The sequence below is a fragment of the Acinonyx jubatus genome, chromosome A1 (genome assembly GCF_027475565.1).
Source record: "Acinonyx jubatus isolate Ajub_Pintada_27869175 chromosome A1, VMU_Ajub_asm_v1.0, whole genome shotgun sequence".
NCBI classification, from domain to species: Eukaryota; Metazoa; Chordata; class Mammalia; order Carnivora; family Felidae; genus Acinonyx; species Acinonyx jubatus.
In genome coordinates, this window is record NC_069380.1 from 66318912 (window position 1) to 66342626 (window position 23715).

The 23715-nt window shown below is 41.3% G+C and overlaps 1 protein-coding gene across 1 annotated transcript in view; it reads left to right on the forward strand.

Annotated features, from left to right (window-relative positions):
• The first annotated feature begins 20766 nt into the window (after window positions 1–20766).
• Window positions 20767–23715, forward strand: part of DNAJC3 (DnaJ heat shock protein family (Hsp40) member C3) — an 89695-nt gene continuing 86746 nt past the window's right edge. Inside the window, exon 1 of the mRNA XM_027065108.2 lies at window positions 20767–20987. Coding sequence (XP_026920909.2) covers window positions 20906–20987 — 82 coding nt within the window. The 5' untranslated portion in view covers window positions 20767–20905. The remainder of the gene's footprint in view (window positions 20988–23715) is intronic.

The following is a 23715-nucleotide window of genomic DNA, read 5'->3' on the forward strand; positions in this document are numbered from 1 at the left end:
AAAAAAAAAAAAAAAAAAAAAAAAAAAAAAAGAAAAAAAGAAAGAAAGAAAGAAAAGAAAAAGAAACTATTTAAGTATCTATCTCCAATAGACAATGAGAACTTCAGGTATTCTAGCATGTTGAGCATGTAGTAAATGCTCAAATAAGTATTTTTTGAAGACAGAAATATCCTAAAAAAGGAAAATAGAAATATTGGTGAATATTGATTCTTATAGTAAGTAAACAAAAGTGTAGTTTAATTTATTTCAAAATTTTGTTTCTATTTCTCTTGTTTGAAAATAGCAAGTGTGAGAAAATGAAAATTACATTGAGGTAGGCAGTTGGGGTAGTGATTAGCACCCATTTATTGTCATTTTTTTTAAGTGTATTTATTTTGAGAGACAGAGAGCGAGACAGCGTGGAGAAGGGGCAGGGAGAGGGGGAGACCGAGAATCCCAAGCAGACTCCACACTATCAGCACAGGGTCCGATGTGGGGCTCGATCTCACAAAACGTGAGATCATGACCTGAGCCAAAATCAAGAGTTAGATGCTCAACTGACTGAGCTACCCAGGTACCCCCACATCGATTATCATTAAACACAATCAGGCCTTACAGGAGTAAAACCAAGATTAGATACCGAAAGTGGAACTATGAAGCAAAATACTTCAAATGTATTGAACCAGACAATACATGTCATGTATGCCCTTATTTTGATCACCTGACTAATGTCTTTTAGTCATAAGTATAATATCCTATATATAGTATGAACAGTCTATAAAATGTATATGCACAATTTGAGGAGTAATAGAATGAATACTTGTATACTCACCACCCAGGTTAAGAAATAAAACATTCCTAGCATTTTGGAAAACCCTCTCTATGAACCCCCACTATCACATCCCTCTCTACCTTCCTATTTAACAGTTGTCCTAACTTTTGGGTTAAGTCATTCCCTTTTCCTTGTAATTTATACGCTATATGTATATCCATTACTGTACATTATATTCTTTACTTTTGAAAAACTGAGTAGCAAGCCCAAACTCTGTAAAGATGAGTCAGATGACTACTTGGGCCCATACTGCCTTTACACGTCAGCAAGAGGACTTTCACCCCAGCCTGGCTGTTTAGAAAAGTCCAAGGAGCTAGTGGACCAGGCCCTCCAGCAGCCTGTGCTTTCCCATTCTAGACCATGTCCCAGCTGCACGGAAGCCTAGAATTTCCTCCATAAACAGCCATTCTGACTTCCAGAACCTGCATGGGCTGCTTCCCGAGTCTGTCTTCTCAGAGATGGACTGCTGCTTATGGTTAGCACATGGGATGGCCTAACCATTTTAGCACTTCTAACAGAGTTATTTAAAAGCACTAGGTAGTGTAGACATACAGGTTGGTGCTTATACACCTGTGCACACAAAGCCCCTCACTTGTTCGGATGGTGCCAGCTGGGAAGAGAAGAGTTGCTGCCCTGGGAGCTTGTCTGAGAATCCAAGAATTCTGCCTTCAACCTGGCTTTTCCGCCTCAGCTTCCTTTGAGTAACTTAAAACGGGGTGCTGCTGGCAGGCAGTTATAGATGTATATTGCAAACTCTAGGGTAACCATTAAAAAAGTTAAAAAGAGAAGTATTACTGATATTCTAAGAGAGAAGATAAACAGAACGATATATAAAGTGCTCAGTAAAGGGCCACTTGGCTGGCTCACTTGGTAAAGTGTGCGGCTCTTGATCTCCGGGTTGTGAGCTCGAGCCCCATGTTGGGTGTAGAGATGACTTAAAAAAAAATCTTTAAAGAAATTACTTAAAAAATAAAGTGAAATAAAATAAAATGCTCAATTAAAACCAGAGAGGGCAGGAAAAGAGGGAGAAAAGAAATAAAGAACAAGTACAATGAATAGAAAATAGTTACAAACATGTAAGATGATAACCCAATTATATCAATAATCATTTTAAATGTGAATGGCCTATGCCATTTGCAACTACGTGGATGGAACTAGATGGTATTAAAGCAGATTTCAGAACAAGGAAGATGGTCAGGGATTTAAGAGGTACTACATAATGATGAAGGAATTTATGTTCCAAAAGGACATAATGATCCTTAACATGTACGTACAGTTGACCTTTGAACGATGCAGGGGTTAGGGGTGCTGACCCCCAAAGAGTTGAAAATTCATATATGACTTTTAAATCCCCCAAAACTTAACTACTGATAGGCTACTATTGACTGGACATCTTACTGATAACATAGTCATGTTATATACTGCATTCTCACAATAAAGTAAGCTAAAGAAAAGAAATGCTATTGAGAAAATCATAAAAGAGAGAAAATGCATTTACAGTACTGTACTATATTGAAAAAAAAATCAATGTATAAATGGACCCATGCAGATCAAACCCGGGTTGTTCAATGGTTGACTATACTCCATCCAACAACAGAACACATGTTCTTCTCAAACTTGTGTGGAACATTCAGGAAGATAGACCACATTCAAGGCCATTTAACACACCCTAACAAATGTAAGAGAATAGAAATCATGCAAAATATATTCTCAGGTAACAACAGAATTAAACTAGAAATCTATAGAAGAAAGATAGCTGGAAAATTCCAAAATATTTGGAGATAAAACAACATACTTCTATGTAGGACATGACTCAAAGAAGAAACCTCAAGAGAAATTTTTAATTTGGGACTAAATAAAAAAGAGAACTTACCAAAATGTGTGAGATGCAGTGAAAGTAGGGCTTAGAGGGATATTTGCTGGTTACAAGCAAGTCACTTTTACTTACACCCAAGGGGACAGCAATTAGTTTTGCCTTTTCAAGGGAGGAAGCCTCAAAGATTTTGAGGCCATATTTTGAAATCACCACAGCAACCCATACCTCCCTTTGGTTGTTCTCTGTGGCCTAAGTAGTGAAATGGCCTGGTGGCAATTTCAAGTTAGAATTTAACTGAGCAGCTCATGGTGGCTCAGTCGGTTAAGTCTCTGACTTGGGCTCAGGTCATGATCTCGCAGTTCGTGAGTTTGAGCCCCACATCGGGCTCTGTGCTGACAGCTCAGAGCCTGGAGCCTGCTTCGGATTCTGTGTCTTCATCTCTCTCTACCCCTCTGCCGTTCATGCTCTGTCTCCGTCTCTCTCAAGAATAAATATTTAAACAAATTAAAAAAAAAACAAAAATTTAATTGAACCATTAATGTATTGCCTTGAACTGACTCAGATCTGGAAGACAGGTTAAAAACAAAAACAAAATCCCAAACCTAACTGTCAAGGAAGGTGGCTCAGTCCTGGCGCTTGTGGTGGCGGGGGAAGGGATCATACGAATCAACTCAGGACGTATGGTTTCATGACATGCCACACTTTGGAGCCACCTGATTAATTTATCACAACTGGGGGGGATATCCACAGGGGCCGGAGTATTTTAACTGGAATCTGATTGCCATGGCCACGGTACTGCCTGCCAGGATAACCAAGTGCAGTTTACGCCTGATGGTTAGCAGCTTTCACATGGGCACCCGCATCTTGAGCTCCTCCCATTCCCCTGAGATCTGGGAGCCCATCCCAGTGACAGCGCTCGCACTCAGCATTCCGTGTTGAGAGAAGGCTTTTTGTACTGAGCTGTCACCTCTCTTAGGAGACGGATACAGAATCTGTTCACTACACCTTCATGCCTCCTTCCTTGAATGTATCTTCTTGCTCTGCAGAGGCTGGAAAGCTAAAACCCATGCCTTTCTCAGACTCCTTTCCAGCTCATATTCTGGAAGCAAATTGGTTTCTGCCAATTAGATACACTCTTGAATGACATGAAAGAGAGAAGTGGGACAGGAACTATTTGCCTGCCGTCGTTTTTGCTGGCAAGCAAGGCTATGCGGATCAGTGTCAGTAGGTAAAGGCAGCTGTTGAACTAAGCGTGTCTAGGCACAACTCTCAACAGCATCAAGTGGCTGTTGAGACAGCGGTGCCTTTTTCTCTTATCAGAGGATCAAACTCCAGAATTTCACAGCTCCGATGCTGTCCTGCCCTCCACACACTCCTGTATCTCTGTTATGATTTTGCAAGCATCTAATTGGGTGCAATTATCTTACTGCTTAAACTGCAGTGGTTTCACTTTTCCTACCATAACACTGGTTCCCCTTAACAGTCTATATGTTTTGTTATGAAAATGAAAGTTTATGTCAAAAATGTGGTGGTGGGGAGCTGCCTGGACTAGGTGAGCATCATCTATCCAATCCTTTATTCCCTTTTCCTCGAGTCTCTGTATTCTTTCCTTTAGACTTGTTAAGGGATTTCTGACTTTTGAGATGTAATTGGTCGTGGGACAAAGTTCTGTACACATTTACATCGAATGGTCTTTCCCCAACTTGTTATGCACTGAATACACAATCTCTGGAGGTTCCCTGTATCTGTACATTCTTCCAGGTAGAATATGGGGACCGTGCTCCTGATCTAACAACCTCAAAGTCTAGTTCCCCATTCTCCAAGTTTCGGAGGGGACATAGTTTAGCAAATTTCTACAACTTCTTCTAGACTTCTAACTCTGGTGTGTCAGTTGTCAGGATTACCTCCCCCTCTGCCTCCCCCTACCAGGGCCATTTGAAATTTGTGGCTGGTTGCCATAGCAACCGTGTGACTTGGGCTCTGAGGGAAATTATTAGTTCTCACATGCAAAGGTGGCAACGTGCCCTTGGCCAAAGAAAGCAGGGTGAGGGGTTATTTCAAGATGGTTTGAGGATTTCAGTTTCCTTTATGTCAGTTCATCTCAAACTTTCATCAGAGTCCCCCTGCTCCCCATCAGAGCTGTGAAGACATCCTAAACCTGACAGCTAGCTATGAGCCCACCTGAGAGTCTCTGATTTAGTAGGTCTGGGGCAGGGCTAGAAAATTTGCATTTCTAGCAAGTTCTCAGGGGATGCCAAAACCATCTCAAAGATGCACTTCATTCAGTCCTAGAAATCCTCTTCAATGTTGCCTTTCCCACTAGCCTGGATGCACTCCCTCCTGATCATTTCTCCAACCTTCATGTGAAAGACGTACAGAGACTTGCGAAGTCAACTCGCAAAATCAGTTTCTGGGTTTGGTTTGTACGTCCTCAACCTTACAGCTTTAGAGAGGAACCGATTTTGTTTTTTAAAGTTGCAGAAAAAACTGGCATATCACCAAGATGGAATTTTGAGATTTGATTTTGTTCTCTTGTTTTAAGTTATACATTGAGTGAAAAAATGACCATCATACCTGGTTGTCCGCCGTTCGTCATCCCTTTAATTTGGTCAGTGCAGCAACTACGAGGCTCCCAGAGCCCCAAACTTATTGAATATTAACAGGAGTCTCAGATTCTTTTGCCTCATAGTAGTCAAATAACTAATTCCAAACACCCCACATTTCCCCATGGGTGCTCTTTTTTCTGGCACCACTTTCCCTGTTAATTAAGGTTCTTTGCTTGTCAATAACAGAAACTGATTCTGGCCTGGGGTGACTGGCAGGATAGTAGGTAGTTCACATTATCAAAGGAGAAATCGATCAGCCTTCATGAAAGACAGTAACCAGGTGAGATCCAGAGCTCTCTGTAACTCAAGGCAATCCCACTGCCCCATCTACCCTCAGCCCTTTGAAATTCTACTCCAGATTCCATTCCTGTGAGAGGGAATGTGACGGACCTAGTGTGGATCATGTATTTGATGGACCCTAAGGTGGTGGTAGGAAAAGGGGCTTTGATAGAGGTACAGTCAGTGGTTCAGGACCCAACACGACTGCATGGAGAGTGGAGTGAAACTCCCCAAAAGGAAGATATTCCAAGCAGAAGGGTAACAGATGTCTGTCTAGTCTGAACAGTACTGACTCTCTTTTACCACCCAGCTCTATGACCTTGCTTTTAGGAAAGGTATCCTGATGCTTTTCTTCAACAGGTTCTCTCTCCCTAAAGCGAAGGGTCAAGATTTAAAGATACAGATAACACAGGACAAAGGATAGCACCTTTCTTTCTTTCTTTCTTTCTTTCTTTCTTTCTTTCTTTCTTTCTTTCTTTCTTTCTTTCTTATTTTGTAATTTACATCCAAGTTAGTTAGCATATAGTGCAACAATGATTTCAGGAGTAGATTCCTTAATGGGCCTTAGCCATTTAGTGCCCCACCCCACAACCCCTCCAGTAACCCTCTGTTTTTTCTCCATATTTAATAAGAGTCTCCTACGTTTTGTCCCCCTCCCTGTTTTTATATTATTTTTGCTTCCCTTCCCTTATGTTCATCTGTTTTGTATCTTAAAGTCCTCATATAAGTGAAGTCATATGATATTTGTCTTTCTCTGACTAATTTTGCTTAACGTAATACCATCTAGTTCCATCCACGAAGTTGCAAATGGCAAGATTTCATTCTTTTTGATTGCTGAGTAATACTCCATTGTGTATATATACCACATCTTCTTTATCCATTCATCCATCAATGGACATTTGGGCCCTTTCCCTACTTTGGCTGTTGTCAATAGTGCTGCTGTAAACATTGGGGTGCATGAAGATAGCACCTTTCTATCCCTTTGAATAGTTTGGATTTTTCTGTCTCAGGGAGGTACATACTCCCTACTTATTGATTCTCCATCTAGATTCTGGGATCTTAGCTTCCTTCATACAGATACTAGGATCCTAACCAGCTCAAGACAGGACAGTCACTGTTGCTTAGAAAAGCATAGAAAATCAAACACATTCATAGGAATTTTCCCATTCTTTTTAGGGATGTATGCTGTTGCTTATTTTTTCTTCTTCTGTCTTGTTCTCCTGCCTTCTAATTTTAGCTTCACCTGCAATAGTAAGGGGAGACAGCGTTCAGGACCTGCTTCTGCCTCTTGGCCCTGCTCCTTGTGAAAGCCAGTCTCCCCCGCACTCCCTCAAGCACACATCGAGTCTTTATTCCAAAGGAAAAGATGGCTTTCAGGAACCAGTACATAGTACGGGTAGTACCAGAGCGGCTGGCAACCAGAAACTGTATCAGTTGGCTTTCACCAGAGTAGCAAACAATCCCCCAATATCATATTGAGGATAGGAAAGTCTACTGTTTATGTTTTACATCGGCTGTAGGTTGCTGTGGCGTTGATGCATGTGGTCTCCTTACAGGACCTAGACGAGAACAGCAGCCCCTTTTCTGAGACATGCTTTTCTTTTGGAAGAACAGCTAAGTCACATGTTAGCTCTTGAAGAGGGAGTGATAAACCCAAAGTGGCAAATGGGGCACTCCAGATGAAGGGTGTGTGAGGATATTTTGTACTATCTTTGGAACCCTTTATAGTAGGATATAGGTTTCCCCCAACGCTGAAAATAGGGCATTCCTAGGAAATCTTCTGTAAGCTGCAATGATGTAAGGCAAACAAGCAATTACACTAATTTATACGGAAAATGTTTTGAGCACTCCCAGACCCCAAAATTTACCTTTCTTGGGCACATCTTATGGATGCACAAAATACAGGGAGATAAAGCACAGATGCTTGCAGGGACATTTCAGAGCTCTGGTGGCCTGATGGCTGCAAAGCCGAGTCTAGTTTCCAGGGAACTAGGGGCTTGCACGCTTGCTGCTCACAGCACACACTGCCTGTATGAGGGCTCCTTGCAAAACAAATGCTGGACACTATTTCTGCTTTTTTTTTTTTTTTCTTCTTCATAAAAGAGAAAATCCTCTTCAGGTTTCTTTTGGTTGGAGAAAACAGTTACTAATGTTGGTCTTTCGTAAAAGTGGAGTGGCATACCATGAATTTTTGAAAGGGTGGTGGGGTGAGGGTAGCTGTATAAATGTGTCTCATGTAAAGGTGTCCTGAGGAAGTGTTGGGTCACCATATTGTACACCTGAAACTAACAGTATACAGTATGTTAACTAACTGGAATTTAAATAAACACTTAACAAATAATAAGGGCAATCCCGAAGAAGGCAGTGTGGGTCTGTATACTGGTTCCATAAAGTTACCAGGCACCCAGCTTCTGCCAGCTCTCTGCAACTTTCCATGTGCCCTGCCCCCTTGTGGTTGAAGATGGGTGCTGTAGTTCCCACAATCACCCTCTAGGTCACTGCATGGAGTAAGGGGAGACTATGCTTGATAACATTTAAGTGTAAAATTATGTCAAAATAAAAAGTTAGGAAAAACAAGTGATTTGTGTAAACATTTCTCTTTTTTTAAGTTTATTTATTTTGAGAGAGAAAGAGAGCACAGGGGAGGGGCAGAAAGACAGGGAGAGAGAATTCCAAGCAGGCTCTGCACTAACGGCATAGGGCTTGAACTCAGAAACTGTGAGATCATGACCTGAGCAGATATCTAGAGCAGGACCCTTAACCGACTGAGCCACCCAGGTACCCCAACACATTTCTTTTTTAAGTGAAATTTCAATAATTATTTTAGCTAGGTATCATAATGGGAGTCGTGACAGTGATGAATCCAATCATTTAGGATTTCTAGAAATTTGAGGGACTAGAAATTTAAGATTTTGACAAAGGGGATCATCAAATGGGAAAGAGGATCTAGTAAGAAGTGAAGCTTCATTATTTTTCTTGGAGGTAAATATAATATATAAGTCCAGGAAAAATTTCTTCAAGAATGACTCATAGGAACAATATCCTGGTGTTCTCACATGTTAAAAATGGCTGATCTGTGGCCTTTGTTCTTTTGTGTGTGTGTGTGTGTGTGTGTGTGTGTGTGTGTGTGTGTGTGGCCTTTGTTCTTACATAAGTTTTGCTCAATTGCCTTATGGAAATGAATGCCCAGCAATACAGAAAGTATAGACCCACCCAGTCTAAACTTACTTTATCTAATAAATGACCTGAACTTTTTGTCTGGCTGTTCATAGTGTTACTTCTTTTTCTTTAGAATTTAGCATTTTTACCTGGATATGTCTCAAGAGTGATAGTTTTGAAACAGTTTTTCCTGGTACAAAGGTACCTGAATTTAAGGTACAGATTCAAATCCTATTCTAATCTTGGAGAATTGTTTTATGTATTGATACATGTGTTCTCTTCCTGTATTTCCATTTTCTCTGTTGGGAACTCAGAAGTGTGTGTAGAATTGGATATTGCTTGCCTGCTTTCTCATCGACATTTTCTGCCAATCCTTATTTTAATTAACATTTTTATTGAAGTATAATATTCCTATGAAAACTGCACAGATCATAAATGCATAGCTCATTGAATTATCATACCCATGTAGCCACAACTCATACTTTAATTTTTTTTTTAATTTTTTTTTCAACGTTTATTTATTTTTGGGACAGAGAGACAGAGCATGAATGGGGGAGGGGCAGAGAGAGAGGGAGACACAGAATCGGAAACAGGCTCCAGGCTCTGAGCCATCAGCCCAGAGCCTGACGCGGGGCTCGAACTCACGGACCGCGAGATCGTAACCTGGCTGAAGTTGGACGCTTAACCGACTGTGCCACCCAGGCGCCCCAAATTTTTAAAAACATTTTATTTAATTTCATTTTGCTTCCTTTTCTCATTCCTAAACCATACGTATCTTTCTAGGTTTTCAGCATGATTTTCCTTTCCAGTTTGGCCTTCAATGCTGTAACTGCTTCTTTTTTCCTCCACATTTTTCCCTGAGTTCTGTCAGCTTTCAATTCTCCATTTCCTCCCCAGGCTCTGTATCTCTACTTGTTCTTCTGATGTATTGCATATTTACAGGAAAGTGCTACATACTAAGTATATCCTACCTATGATCATGCAATATATGCAACATCTAAATATATCATGATCTGTGGTCCATCAAAATACATAATATTTCCAATATGTAGGACCCCATATACTCTTCACAGATAATACCCATTACCCAGAGGTAATTTCCATTCAGGCCTTTTTCACTATAGATTAATGTTGTTTCTTCTTGAACTCTTTCATATAAATGGAATTATCCAGTAAATTGTCTTTTCTATCATTATTTTTAATTGTGGTAAAATATACATAGCAAGGGGCACCTGGGTAGTTCAGTCATCTGACTCTTGATATTGGCTCAGGTCATGATCTTATAGCTCCTGGAATCAAGCTCCACGTGGGGAACCTGTGCTGACAGCATGGAGCCTGTGTGGGATTCTCTGTCTTTCTCTGCCCCTCCCCTGCACATGTGCACGCACTCTATCTCTCTCTCTCTCCCTCTCAAAATAAATAAAAAGTATATATGTAACAAAAGTTTACCTTCTTAATCATTTTAGGTCTACAGTTCAATATTATTAAGTATAGTCACATTGTTACAGTACGCACTCCTTTGTGTTTATATTATTAAAGTCATTATATGAATGAGTTTATCATTTTTTAAAAAATTCATTCTCCTGTTGAGATATTTTCAGTTTGTGGCTATTATACATAAAGCTGCTGTGAACATTATTGTACAAGGCTTTTTGCGGACATATGTTTTCATTTTTCTAATACCAATGCCTAGGAATGGAATTTCTAGGTCATCAAGTAGACATAGATATAATTAAAAAACAATTTTTTTTAAAGCTTATTTATTTTTTAGAGAGAGGTGGGGGGAGAGAGAGAGAATCCGAAGCAGGCCCTGCAGGGCCACACGAAGCCCAATGTGGGGTTTGAACTTATGAACTGTGAGATCATGACCTGAGCTGAAACCAAGAGCAGACACTTAACAACAGAGCCACCCAGGCGCCCCAGATATAAATTTAACTTTGTAACACATTACTAAACAGTTTTTCCAAAGTGGTTGTAACATCTCATGCTCACCAGCCATGTGTGAAAGTTACCGTTGCTCTAAATGCTTGCAACCCTTGATATTGTCAAACCTTTTTCATTGTAAGTCATCCTGATGGGTGTGCAGCAGTATCTCATTCAGGTTTTAATTTGCATCTCCTTGGTGACAAATCATGTTGTGCACTGTTTCATGTGCCTATTGGCCACTTGATTCTGTCCTTTTTGATTACTTATCTTTAAATTAAGTGAAGTTTTCCTAAAGCTGTTTTTGTAGGGAGTTTGTATAGAGGAAAATATGGGGCTGTGTTCCATGCTGGTCATCATTTTTCTTATGATCCAAGGATTGGTATGAATTGATCTAGTTTTCACTACTTCTGTGCAAAGGGAAACATGTAACCACAAGGCTGTTCATCATGTGAAGTTTCTCTTCTCTTCCATGGTGATACACTGCTTCTGGGAAATGATAATTAATCAATTATCATTTATTGATAATAAATAACATCATTTATTTCAAGTCCATATCTTTTGTTTCTTGGAACTAGAATGTGCTGTAAGTAGCTTCTGTCACCAACCAGTGTATCTCATTCGTCTTGTTGCAAGCCAGGTATTTGGGTTTTGCAGTATAGGAAATGCCTCTACCTTGGAGAACTATCTTGCTGCATTTTTAAACTTTTTTTTTTTTTTTAGATGTGCGTTATCAGGCATCCTCTCTCTGATTCCTCTACCGTTTGGCATTTCTCCCGCTTACTTTGGGAATTGGAGATTCAACATTCTTCTACATTTTGTTGAGATTGCAGTTAGCTTTCCTCTTTCTTATTTGTTGTGGTGATGCTGGTGACTTTGGGTGATTTCCAAGAAGGAAAGGAGATACTGACCTGTCACTACCACCTTGAAAGTAGAAGTTTTGGTAAATATCAATTACCAAATTAAAGCAGTTAGTTTGCTTCCATATTTTGCTGAGATTATTTATTTATGTTTAAAGTTTATTTATTTATTTTGAGAGAAAGAGAGAGATCGAGGGGGAGAGAGAGGGGGGGAGGGAGAGAGAGAGAGAGAGAGAGAGAGAGAGAGAGAGAGAGAGAGAATCCCAAGCAGGCTCCACACTGTCAGCCTAGAGCCCAACATGGGGCTCCATTTCAGGAACCATGAGATCATGACTTGAGCTAAAATCAGCAGTTGGATGCCCAACTGACTGAGCCACCCAGGCACCCCTATTTTTTTTTAAACATGAATGGGTGCTGTATGTTATTTAAGGATTAAATATATTAGAATGATTTTTCATCTACCTGTTAATTTGACATATTTCATTGAAAGACGTTTTGATGTTGATCTATCCTTGTATCCCAGGATAACCTCTTCTTTATCTTTCATTTTTAACTACCTGAATTTGATCTGGAAATATTCCATTTAAGACTGCTTTATCTAGTCTTATAATTTAGTTGATGATTTTCTTTTCTTTCCAATTTTATCATCTAGCCTCTTAAAATGAGTTGGAGAAATTTTCCTCTTTTTGAAAATACTCTGAAATACTTTGTATATAGCAGGGATTACAAATCTGTGAGGGCCAGGTGGCTTTTTTTAGGAAGAGACACATAATTACTAATTTAGTTTCTTTAACAGCTATTGGCTTATCCAGACATTCTATTTTTCTTTTCATCTCTACTTTCGAACTTATTCGCATAAAGACATTCAATGTTTTATCTTATAAATTAAAACATCTCCACCATATTTGTAGTTGTGTGCTCCTTTTAAATTCTAATCTGCCTTTTCTCGATTTTTTTTTTTAGCTTGTTCTATTTATGCCTGTTTTGTAATTTCTATCAATAATGAGCTTTTTGGTTTAGATCCCTCATATTTCTTTGCCACTCCCAATACAGTAATTTCTGCTCATTTTTTATTATTTCTTTCCTTCTATTTCTTTATTCCTGCCTTATAGTGTTTCTAGCATCCTGAGCTGAACATATTGGCCATTTCACTTGCTGTAGCAGTATTCCACAAATTACAATAATGTAGCATTTTCATTGTCATCTTGTTTTGTGTAATTTGGAATTTTCGTGATGATTTTGTTTTTACCACGAGTAATTTAGAGATATATATTCTTTTGTTTCCAAGCACATGACTTGGAAAAAAAAATCTGCTTTTTGTGGGCTTTCAATTTAATTGCACTAAAGTGAACATGAAATGAACATGAAATGAGTGTAAAATGAACATGAAATGAAAGTAAAGTGAAGTGAAATGCATGATAGTGATTTTTTTAATGTTTGTTTGTTTGTTTACTTATTTATTTATTTATTTATTTATTTATTTATTTATAGCATGAGCAGGGGAGGGGCAGAGAGAGAGGGAGAGAAAATTCCAAGCAGGCTCCAAGCTCAGCACAGAACCCGACTCAGAGCTCGAACTCAGGAAAGGTGATATCATGGCCTGAGCCGAAATTAAGAGTAGGATGCTTAACCATCTGAGCCACCCAGGTTCCCCTGTATGATCACGATTTTTAGGAATTTGTAAAATTTCCTTTGTGAACTAGGATTTGGTAGATTTTTGTAAATGTTGCGATTTGAAAAAAAAAAAGGAGGTCCTATTTGATAGGCAGAACATCATCTTTTTTGTCATACAGAGCTGTTAGATAAAGTACTAGAAAAGCTTGTTAAGTTTTTGTTCACATTTACTAAGATTTTCTGGGGTTTCCAATCCTTACTATGATTTTTGTGTGTGGCTGGTCTAAGAGTTTCTGATAGCGGTATGTTTTAAATTTCAGGGACTAATCTTTTTTTTTTTTTAATTTCCAAGATTATTTATTAATTATTGTGGTGGGTTAAATAATTCCTCTTACCCCGAAATTCTAGTTTGCTCAGAGTCTCAAAATGTGACTTTATTTGGAAATAGGGTCTTGGTAGATGTAATCGGTGAAGAAAAAGAGGAGAGGACACACACAACAATGCCACACAAAGGTGGAAGCCGAGATTAGAATGATGACTACAGGCTAAGGCATGCCAAGGATTGCTAGGGACCACCAGAAAGGAGGGAAAAGCCAGCAAAGATTCTTTTCTAGAGCCTTCAGAGAGAGGATGGCCCTGTCAGCTCCTTGATTTTGGACTTCTGGTTTCCAGAACTATAAGAAAAATAAATTTCTGTTGTTTTTAAAGCACACAGTTTGTGGCAATTTATTATGGCAGCCTTAGGAAGTTAACACAATTATTTTTTTTTATATCCTCCTGTTCTCATTTCGTTTATGCCTATTTTGTTCCGTGCTTCCTTTCTTGCATTTGCGGATGTATTGTATTGGGTGTCTTGTATGGATGTTCTTATATTTCTTGCATTTTTATCTATAAAGCATCCTTAGTCTATAAAGTTAATTTCCTCTTCTGTGAGTTCAGGCTCCGTTGTTGATTTGTTGCCCGTCTTTCTTGGCATGACAGCTCTTGATATGTTTTGAACTTTTTTTTTTTTTTTAATTTTTTTTTCAACGTTTTTTATTTATTTTTGGGACAGAGAGAGACAGAGCATGAACGGGGGAGGGGCAGAGAGAGAGGGAGACACAGAATCGGAAACAGGCTCCAGGCTCTGAGCCATCAGCCCAGAGCCTGACGCGGGGCTCGAACTCACGGACCGCGAGATCTTGACCTGGCTGAAGTCAGACGCTTAACCGACTGCGCCACCCAGGCGCCCCTGTTTTGAACTTTTATTTTGCAGTTCCATTTTGGGTGGACAAGTAGGTTTGTATTTGCTATTCCTCTGTGAGCCTCCTAAAGTGGCTGGTTCCTTTTCATAAATGAGACCTCATTTACTGCCCTCCATCCATCAGCAGGCCTGTTGGCTCGCCTCCAAAGTAGATTCCAAATCCTACCACTTCTTTCCATCTTGGTCATTACCACCTTGAGCTATAAAAGTTTCTGACTGGTAACTCTGTTATCACTCTTGCTCACTGAATCAGATACACTGATTGTCAACTGTGTGGGTGCCCCAACAAACTCCCCAGGGCCTTTGAAGTTACATGGAGTCATGTCTCTAGTTATGGCCAATGGAAGTGTAAATGACATGTGTTCATTTCACATGGATTCAAGCTCTATTTTTCTTTCTATGCCTGGGCAACCAGAAGACGTTGGATACATTATTGCCTACTTGTAGGGAGCTGTACAGGAGTTGCCTCATAGGGAGTTTCATAGGAACTGTGTTGGAATTTGTGCAGGTTAACTGTATCCCAGAAATTTTCATATGTTGTATTTTCTTTTTTATTCAGTCCTAATGTTTTCTAATTTCTGTTGAGGCTTCCCTTTTGACTCATGGGTTACTTAGAAGTGTGTTGTTTAGAAATATTTGAAGATTCCCCTATTACCTTTCTGTTATTGATTTCTTGGTTAGTTGTATCATGGTCAGAGAACATACTTTATATAATGAGTTCTTTTATTTTATGATTGCAATTATTTTAAATTGGTGAAGTTTTGTTTTATGATGTAGGATATGGTTTATCGTGGCAAATATTCCATGTGCACCTAAAAGGAATGTGTATTTGTGGGGCACCTGGTTGAATGTGTGACTTTGGCTCAGGTCATGATCTCACAGTTGCTGAGAGAGCATCAGGCTCTGTGCTGTCTCTGCTATCTCTGCACTTTGGATCCTCTGTGTCCCCCTCTCGCTGCACCTCCCCTGCCCATGTTCTCTCTCTCTCTCTCAAAAATAAATAAACGTTTTTTAAAAAAAGAATGTGTATTTAGTAGTGTTCTATAAATGTCAGATGGATTCAGTTGGTTAATGAACAGTTCTTCTGATTTTCCTTGCTGATTCTGTGTACTCATTCTATGTATTACTGAGAGAGAAGTATTAATGTCTCCAACTAAAATTATAAATTTCTCTCTTTTACCTTTCAGTTCTGTTAGTTTTAGCTTCGTGTATTTTGAAGATCTGTTGTTAGGTGCATATCCTCTAGAATTTTTATGTCTTCTCATTGAATTGATCCTTTTATCATTTGTAACGTCCCTCTTTATCCCTGGTCATTTTGTTTTGCTTTGAATTCTACTTTGTCCCATATTAATCAGTCTTCTGGCATCTTTCTTTCTTTCTTTCTTTCTTTCTTTCTTTCTTTCTTTCTTTCTTTCTTTCTTTCCTCCCTCCCTCCCTCCCTCCCTCCCTCCCTTCCTTCCTTCCTTCCTTCCTCTTCCACTTACTCATTTTTGAGAGACAGAGAGAGACAGAGCATGAGCAGGGGAGGGGAAGAGAGAGAAGGAGACACAGAATCTGAAGCAGACTCTAGGCTCCGAGCTGTCATCACAGAACCTGACGCGGGGCTCGAACTCACAAACAGGTGGAGATCATGACCTGTGCTGAAGTCGGACGCTCAACCAACTGAGCCTCCCAGGCGCCCCAGCATTTTCTTTTTTTAAATGTCTTTTTCCACAGCTGTCCTGAGATTTAGTACATTTTAAAAATTGTGGTAAAAAAGGTCTAGCAAAATAAACCATATTAACCACTTTTTTAGAAGTTATTTTTACTTTGAGAGGGACAGAAACAGCATGAGTGGGGGAGGGGCAGAGAGCGAGGGGGTGAGAGAGACAATCCCAAGCAGGCTCTGCTCTGCCAGCACAGAGCCTGATGAGGAGCTTGAACCCATGAAGCCACATGCGCATGCTAAGGAAGCCTTTTCAAGTTGTTCCTGGAGTTGGAGGTTAGGGAGAGAGAGAACATGAGCAGGGGAAGGGCAGAGAGAGAATCCCTTCTTGACAGTGCAGAGCCTGACATGCTTGATCTCATGAACCATGAGATCATGACCGGAGCCAAAATCAAGAGCCACCCAGATGCCTCTAACCACTTGAAAAAAAAAGTTTATTTATTTATTTTGGCAGGGGGGAGGAGGCAGAGAGAGAGAGAGGGAGAGAGAGTATCCCAAGCAGGCTCCAAGCTATCAGCACAGAGCCCGACGCGGGGCTCAATCCCAGGAACCATGAAATCATGACCTGAGCTGAAACCAAGGGCCTAACTGACTGAGCCACCCAGGGGCCCCATGTTAACCACTTGTAAGTGTACCGTTCAGTAGTCTTAAGTATATTCACAATTATTATGCAATAGAGCTTTTCCATAATGTAAAACTGAAACAACAGCTCCCCATTCTGTCTCCCTCAAACTGCTGAGAACCACCATTCCACTTTGTTTCTATAGGTTTGCCTACTTTAGATACCCACCCCAGCTGTCTTTCTTTTGATTAGTATCTGCATGATAAATATTTTTTCCATCCTTTTACTTTTTCTTTTTTTTTTTTTAGAGAACTCTATTGAGTTATAATTGATATAATTTACTCATTAAAAAAAATTTTTTTTAACGTTTATTTATTTTTGAGACAGAGAAAGACAGAACATGAATGGGGGAGGGTCAGAGAGAGGAAGACACAGAATCTGAAACAGGCTCCAGGCTCTGAGCGGTCAGCACGGAGCCCGACGCGGGGCTTGAACTCACGGACTGCGAGATCATGACCTGAGCCGAAGTCGGCCGCCTAACCGACTGAGCCACCCAGGTGCCCCTATAATTTACTCATTTAAAGTGTACAGTTAGGGGTGACTGGGTGGCTCAGTTGGTTGAGTGTCTGACTCTTGATTTAGTCTCAGGTCATGATCCCAGGGTCATGGGATTGAGCCTGGTGTTAGGCTCTGTGCAGAGCATGGAGCCTGCTTAAGATTCTTTCTCTCTCTCCTTCTGCCCCTCTCCCCTGCTCACATGTGCTCTCTCTGAAAAACAAAAAAATAAATGTGTACAATAATTTTTAGTAAATTCATGGATATGTGCAACCATCACCACTACCTAATGTTAGAATATTTTCATCACCCCCCTGAAAGAAACCCTATCCACATTAGTAGTCACTCCCTATTCTTTACTCCCAGCCCTGGGATACCACTAATCTTGCCTGTATGGATTTATCTATCCTGGTCATTTCACATAAATGGAAGCCTACAATTTGTGGCCTTTTGTGACCAGCTTTTTTCACTTAGCATAATCTTCTTCAGAGTTCATTGATGTTGTAACGTGTATCAGTACTTTATTCCTTGTTTATAGTCAAACAATATTTTATTGAATGGATTTAGCACAGTTTACCCACTCTCTTGTTGATAGGCACCTGAACTGTTTCTACTTTTGATTATATAAGTTAGGAATGTCCGTGTAACAAGATTTTGTGTGAACATGTTTTCAATCCTCTTAACTATATATCTAGGAGTGGAATTGCTGGGTCATATGGTAAGTGGACATTTAACATTTTGATATTTGTTTTCTAAAGTGGCTGTGCCATTGTACATTCTCAATAACAATATGTGAAAATCCCCATTTCTCCATATCCTCACCAACTCTTGGTTATAGCCATTCTATCAAGTATGAAGTGGTACCTCATTGTGGTTTTGAATTGAATTTCCCTAATGGCTAATGATTTGGACTATCTTTTTATGTACTTATTGACCATTTACATATATTCTTTTGAAAAATGCCTATTCAGATTCTTTGCGTATTCAATTGGGTTGTCTTTTTATTCTCGAGTTGTAAAAGGATATATATATACGTGTGTGTGTATATATATATATATATATATATATATATATACACACACACGTATATATATATATACTTTTTTTTTTGGATACAATTCCCTTATCAAATCTACAATTTGCATTTTTTTCTTCCATCTTGTGTATTGTCTTTTCATTTTCTTGGTGTCCTTTGAAGCACAAGAAATCTAAATTTTTATGAAATCCACTTTAATTATTCCTCTGTGCTTGTGTTTTTGGTGTTGTATCTAAGAACCCTTTACTTAACCCAAGAACATGGAGATTTACTACTATCTTCTTTTATGAGTTTTATAGATTTTATACTTTATGGTCTAAGTAGGGAAGGGGTCCAACTCCATTCTTCTGCACATGGATCATTTGTTGAAGTGACTACCTTTGCCCCATTGAATTGTCTTGGCATCTTTGTTGAAATCACCAGGCCACAAAAGGAAGTTCATCATACCATGTAGACAGCTTTATAATTGATACGTTATTTCCTTTATTGTTCATTTTGACATTATCTGTCCTTTAATTATTGTGTTTATAAGATTAAATGCAATTGTTTCTATGCTTGGAGTTAGATGTAAGGATATAATTTAGATATGAGATAGATATTAATATCTATAAGTATATTAGATTTAAATATTTAGATATCTAGATATTCATATATATAAATCTATAGACATAAAATCTGGAAAAAATAAAGTCCTTATGATTTGTTATCATATTTTCACAAGAAACCTTTATAAAGACATTGACTATTAGAATTCACTTTAGAAAGTTTGTTTTGAAGAGTTTACCCATTGTATGTAAAACATTTTATCACTAATTTCATATAATCAAAAATCAGAAGGCATAGAACTGTACCAGTTTTTACATTTTTTTATTGAGCTATAATTGACATATAACATTGTATTAGTTGTAGGTGTACAATGATTTGATATGTGCACATATTACAAAATAATTATAGGTTTAGTTACTATCCATCACTATAGTTACAATTTTTTTCTTGTGATGAGAACTTTTAACATCTGCTTTCTTAGCAACTTTCACATATACAATACGGTATTGTTACTTTTTCAAATTCAGTATTATTAACTATACTGTCCATGTTGTACATTATATTCACAGGACTTCTCTTGTAACTGGATGTTTGAAACTTTTGACCACCTTTGACAACCACCAATTTGTTCTCTGTATCCGAGTTTTTTAGATTCGACATACAAGATCATATAGTATTTATTTTTCTTTGACTTCTTTCACTTAGCATAATGCTCACAAGGTCCACCCATGTTGTTGCAAATGGCAGGATTTCCTTTTTTATGGCTAAAAAATACTCATGCAGGCATGCCACATTTTCTTTATCCATTAATTCATCTGTTAATGGTGCTTAGATTGTTTCCATGTCTTGGCTATTGTAAGTAGTGGTGCAATGAACACGGGGTGGCTACACAGCTGTTTAAAAAAATCAATATTAATTCATTACAACTGTCCAAAGATTCATCTATTTATTATCAATATTACATGAACGTTTTATTTAATACTCAGTTGTATACTTATTGGTAAAGTAAGAAGTTTATGCTTGGCAATAAACACAGAACAGCATTACTGTTGTACTCCACCTAAAACATCCCTGATGTACAGCTTGCGAGCTGGATTGTGTTGGGGACGCCAGAGAAAGTGGCTTTGAACAAAACTTAACGCTAAAGCGAGTACCTTGAATCTTATCTTGTTCAGCTTCCTATCTCTCTTGTTGAGTTTCCTTTGATGAGGACATGATGCAAGATCCTTTCTAACAGGTCTCCCCCGTCACCCCCCTTATGGTTGACGTTGGCTACACTCTCCAGACCCCCTTGCTCTCTTGGCAGCTGTGCCCCCCTGGTTGTTTCTTCACAGAATCTTCCAGAATTGTTCTCTTTTCTGGGCACGCTGGTCCGCTGGCCAGTGGTGGGGAGGGGGTTCCCGGGCTTCCAAACCATTCTCGCGGGCCTCGGGTCACTAACGTACTTCTGCCCGGCTGTCCCCGAAATGCTCCGGGCCCCACCAGCTCACCCTCCTCTACCGAGCCCGGGCCTCTGGCCGTTTCTCGATCACTCTTCAGAGGAGTCTGTACTCGTTCCCAGACTCTCGGCTGGAGGTAGCAGGCTCTGAGAATCCTGCAGTTCGCCGGTCCATTCCGAGACCTCCACTCCAGGCGCTCGGACTTCCTGGGACCTGGCTTGGCCTTCTCATTGCGGGCGCGGCGGCTTCACCTAGCTGGTCAAACAGCACACCGGAAAACCTCCTCCTCGCTAACCTCCGGCTCCAGGAGCGACCCTAAAAGGCTTCCGCGGCCTGCGCATGCGGACTCGGCGGCCGCCACACAGCCGCCCCGGCCGCCTCCCTCCCGCCGGCCGCGGCCGTTTGGAGCTCCCTGACAGCTCCACGACCAGCGGACGCAGCCTCGTCTTGTGCCTCCACGTTGTCCTATCAGAGACGGGGCGGGGCGGCGGCCCCCGCAGCCTATCAGCGCGAACCACGATCCCGGCGAGCCGGTAGGCGCGGGGCCAGGAAGAAGGCGATTGGGCGGTGGCGGCGCTCGGGGCGTAGCGTCGCCCGGACCCCGCCCACCTCTGCCTTCCTCTGCTGGGCGCCAGCTGCGGCTTAGGCCTGAGCGAGAGCCGACGGCGGGCGGGCGCAGCTGCACCCTGAGCGCCGGCGGGGCTGGTGGGCCCCGCACCCTCTCTCCTCCTTACTGCCCGCGCCCTTGGACATGGTGGCCCCCGGCTCTGTGACCAGCCGGCTGGGCTCGGTGTTCCCCTTCCTGTTGGTCCTGGTGGACCTGCAGTACGAAGGTGAGTCCTTCCCTGCTCTGGCCGGGGAAGCGGGCGCCCGGGCCAAGCCCCCTGGCGCTTCCCAGCCTGCGTCCCGGCGCGAGTCTTCCGGCGGCCGGGGCCGCGGGGCGAGCATCGGGGACTCCGCGCGGACCGGCTGGGCCTGAGCCCGCCCCGGGGCGGGGGCCGGCGCTGGGTTCCGGGTTTGTCCGGGGACGGGGTGGTGGGACTGGCGGGCCGCCGGGCGGGGACGGCGGGTTTGGAGGGAGGAGCGGGACCGGAGGGGGTCGAGGGGGTCTAGGGGAGCGGGGCACCCGGCAGCGACTTCGGGAGTGTCCTGGGACGCGGAGTCTGGAGCAGCCGTCGGGCCCCGGCCTCGCTTGGGACCCTCGCTTGGCGCCTGGAGACACTTGGTCAGTGGTGCTGGGAGGAGGCAGTAAAGGTGGCCAAAGGGGAGGCTTCTTTCGTTTTGGAGTTCCGGGAGGAGGGAGCAGTGTGTCAGGCCGCGTGAAGCGGGGGGGGGGGGGGGGGGGGGGGGGGCAGTGTTGACCGTAAAAAGTTGAGTAACCATCGCACTCCTGTACTCTGCGGTGGATAGAAATTGTTTGGTTGTTGCCGGTGCTGGAATTCAAGGTCCCGGAGGGCAAGGCACAAAGTTTGTGGTTTTACTGTGCTCAGGATGGTGTCCTTCTACTTAGGGCTGGTTTTCCTTTTTCCGAGTTCTCTTGGGGGGGAAAAGGCCCCATTAAAGGTGCAAACGCTTAAATTTCGCTTGGGTCCTACAGATTGGAGTGTTGGTTACTCTAACAATAGCAAAAGTAGAGGGCTGTCCCATCCTAGAGGTCAGCGAGTGGAGTAAGAATTAAAGTTGAAGGTGCCAGTTGAACTAATGCTTCCAGCCTGGTGACTGTGACAAATAATTGGGCATAATGACCTATTACAGTCACTGATCTACTTTCATTCCTATGCAAAGGGCTAGTAGTCAAGGGGTCACACATTTCAGTATGAGACTTAATGTTAGATTTAGAGGAAGTGAGGAGCTGAAGTTGGGACTTGTTTATGGTAAAATCCCCTCAAAATTCTCAACTTCATTGATGTTGTTCTCCTGGTGAGCATATTCTTTTCTGAACCCCAAATCCGAACGTATAGCGTGACAACACTGGGACAAAGAATTTGACATTCGTATTGCGCCAGTCTAGGAAGTTGAGATTTGAATGCCTGGACCACTTTTAATATGGGTCATGTACCTATTCCAGTTCTCTTGCATTTTCTAATGCTAACCTTCCCCCCCCAGTGTCACATTTATGTCCAGTTACTACTGGTGGTTTATTTTGACCACTTAAGAGAAAGTTGCCTATGTTCCATTTAATGCTTTTTTTTTTTTTTTTTTTAATGAAAGTGCACACTTCTATGTGATTTTCTTTTCCTGCTAGCTTTTGGACTACCTTTTTGGAATTGCTGTTCTGTATATCGTTCTGTAAGACTCTTTTTTTTTTTTTTTTTAAGTTTATTTATTTATTTTGAGAGAGAGAGAGGAGGGGCAGAGAGAGAGGGGGAGAGAGAGAATCCCTAGCAGGCTCCACACTGTCAGTGCGGGCCTGACGTGGACTGAAACTCCTGAACTGTGAGATCTGAGTCACCCAGGTGCCCCTGGTTCTGTAGAACTCTTAATATTTCATTTCCTTCCTACAGTATTTTCCAGAAGGAAAACTTTGTTAGGGAGTTTTTCTGTATAGGAGGCATTGGTGACAGTTCTCAGAGGAAAGCCAGAGTGCTGTTTTTCAGGAGCATTGTCTGTATGAGGGTAACAGGGACTTGGTACAGGTGGCAGGGAAGAAAGGGAAAAGACGTGAAATTTATTAAAGGTCTGTGTGCCAGGCACCTTTCTATGAGTGATCTCTTACGGAGGTATTTGATACTATTCCTCCTTTACAGATGCATTTAATGAAGTGTAGCTATAAGGTCACAGAGCTGTTAAATCTAAGAGCCATAAGTTAAGCTCAGTTTTTTGACTCTGAAGTTCATCTTGTGTGCAGGCTGGAGGCAGAAGTGGCTGACAGTATCATGTGGGCCCAAACATTTGTAACTGGTGGCAGCTGGGAAAAATCAGCATTTTGTTTGGTTTTTTTTTGGCCACTGGCAGTAATGAACAGAAAGTTGATTTCCTGGCATGTTTAAAAGTGGTCCCCAAACTTGAGTGTGCATCAGAAGCTGCCTGGAGGGCTTTTAAAAACTGAGTGCTGGGTTCCCCTACCAGTGTTTCTGATTCAGTAGGTCTGGGTGGGACCTGAAATTTTGCATTTCTAAAAAGAAATCACTGGTGAGAATCACTGGTCTAACAAGACCTATAGGGGAGTAGATTAGGTGTCTGCCATGTACCAGACACTAAATTTGGTGATGAGGATATAAAGATAAGAAAGAACCTCTTACCTGAATTGGCAAACTGTTAGCTCCTGTTTTCCAAAATAAGTTGTTTGGTTTCAGTAACCTCAGAGTCCTTCAGGGGGATTTAAGTCTGAGGTTTGGAACTGAAGGAGAAGGGTGTGAGAAGAGTGAGTGTGAAGCAAGGAGAGCTGCATGTGACAGAGAGGGTCACCAGTAATTGGCTTAGTTGGCCTAGTTTCTTCCGTACTTAAAAATACTCGTCTTTGGTTTTTTCTAGGCTTTTCTGTTAATTGTAATCCAAAGAAAGAAACTATGTAGCAGTCTTATGAATTGAAAGATTACATCTCTTAGCACCCCCTTTTAA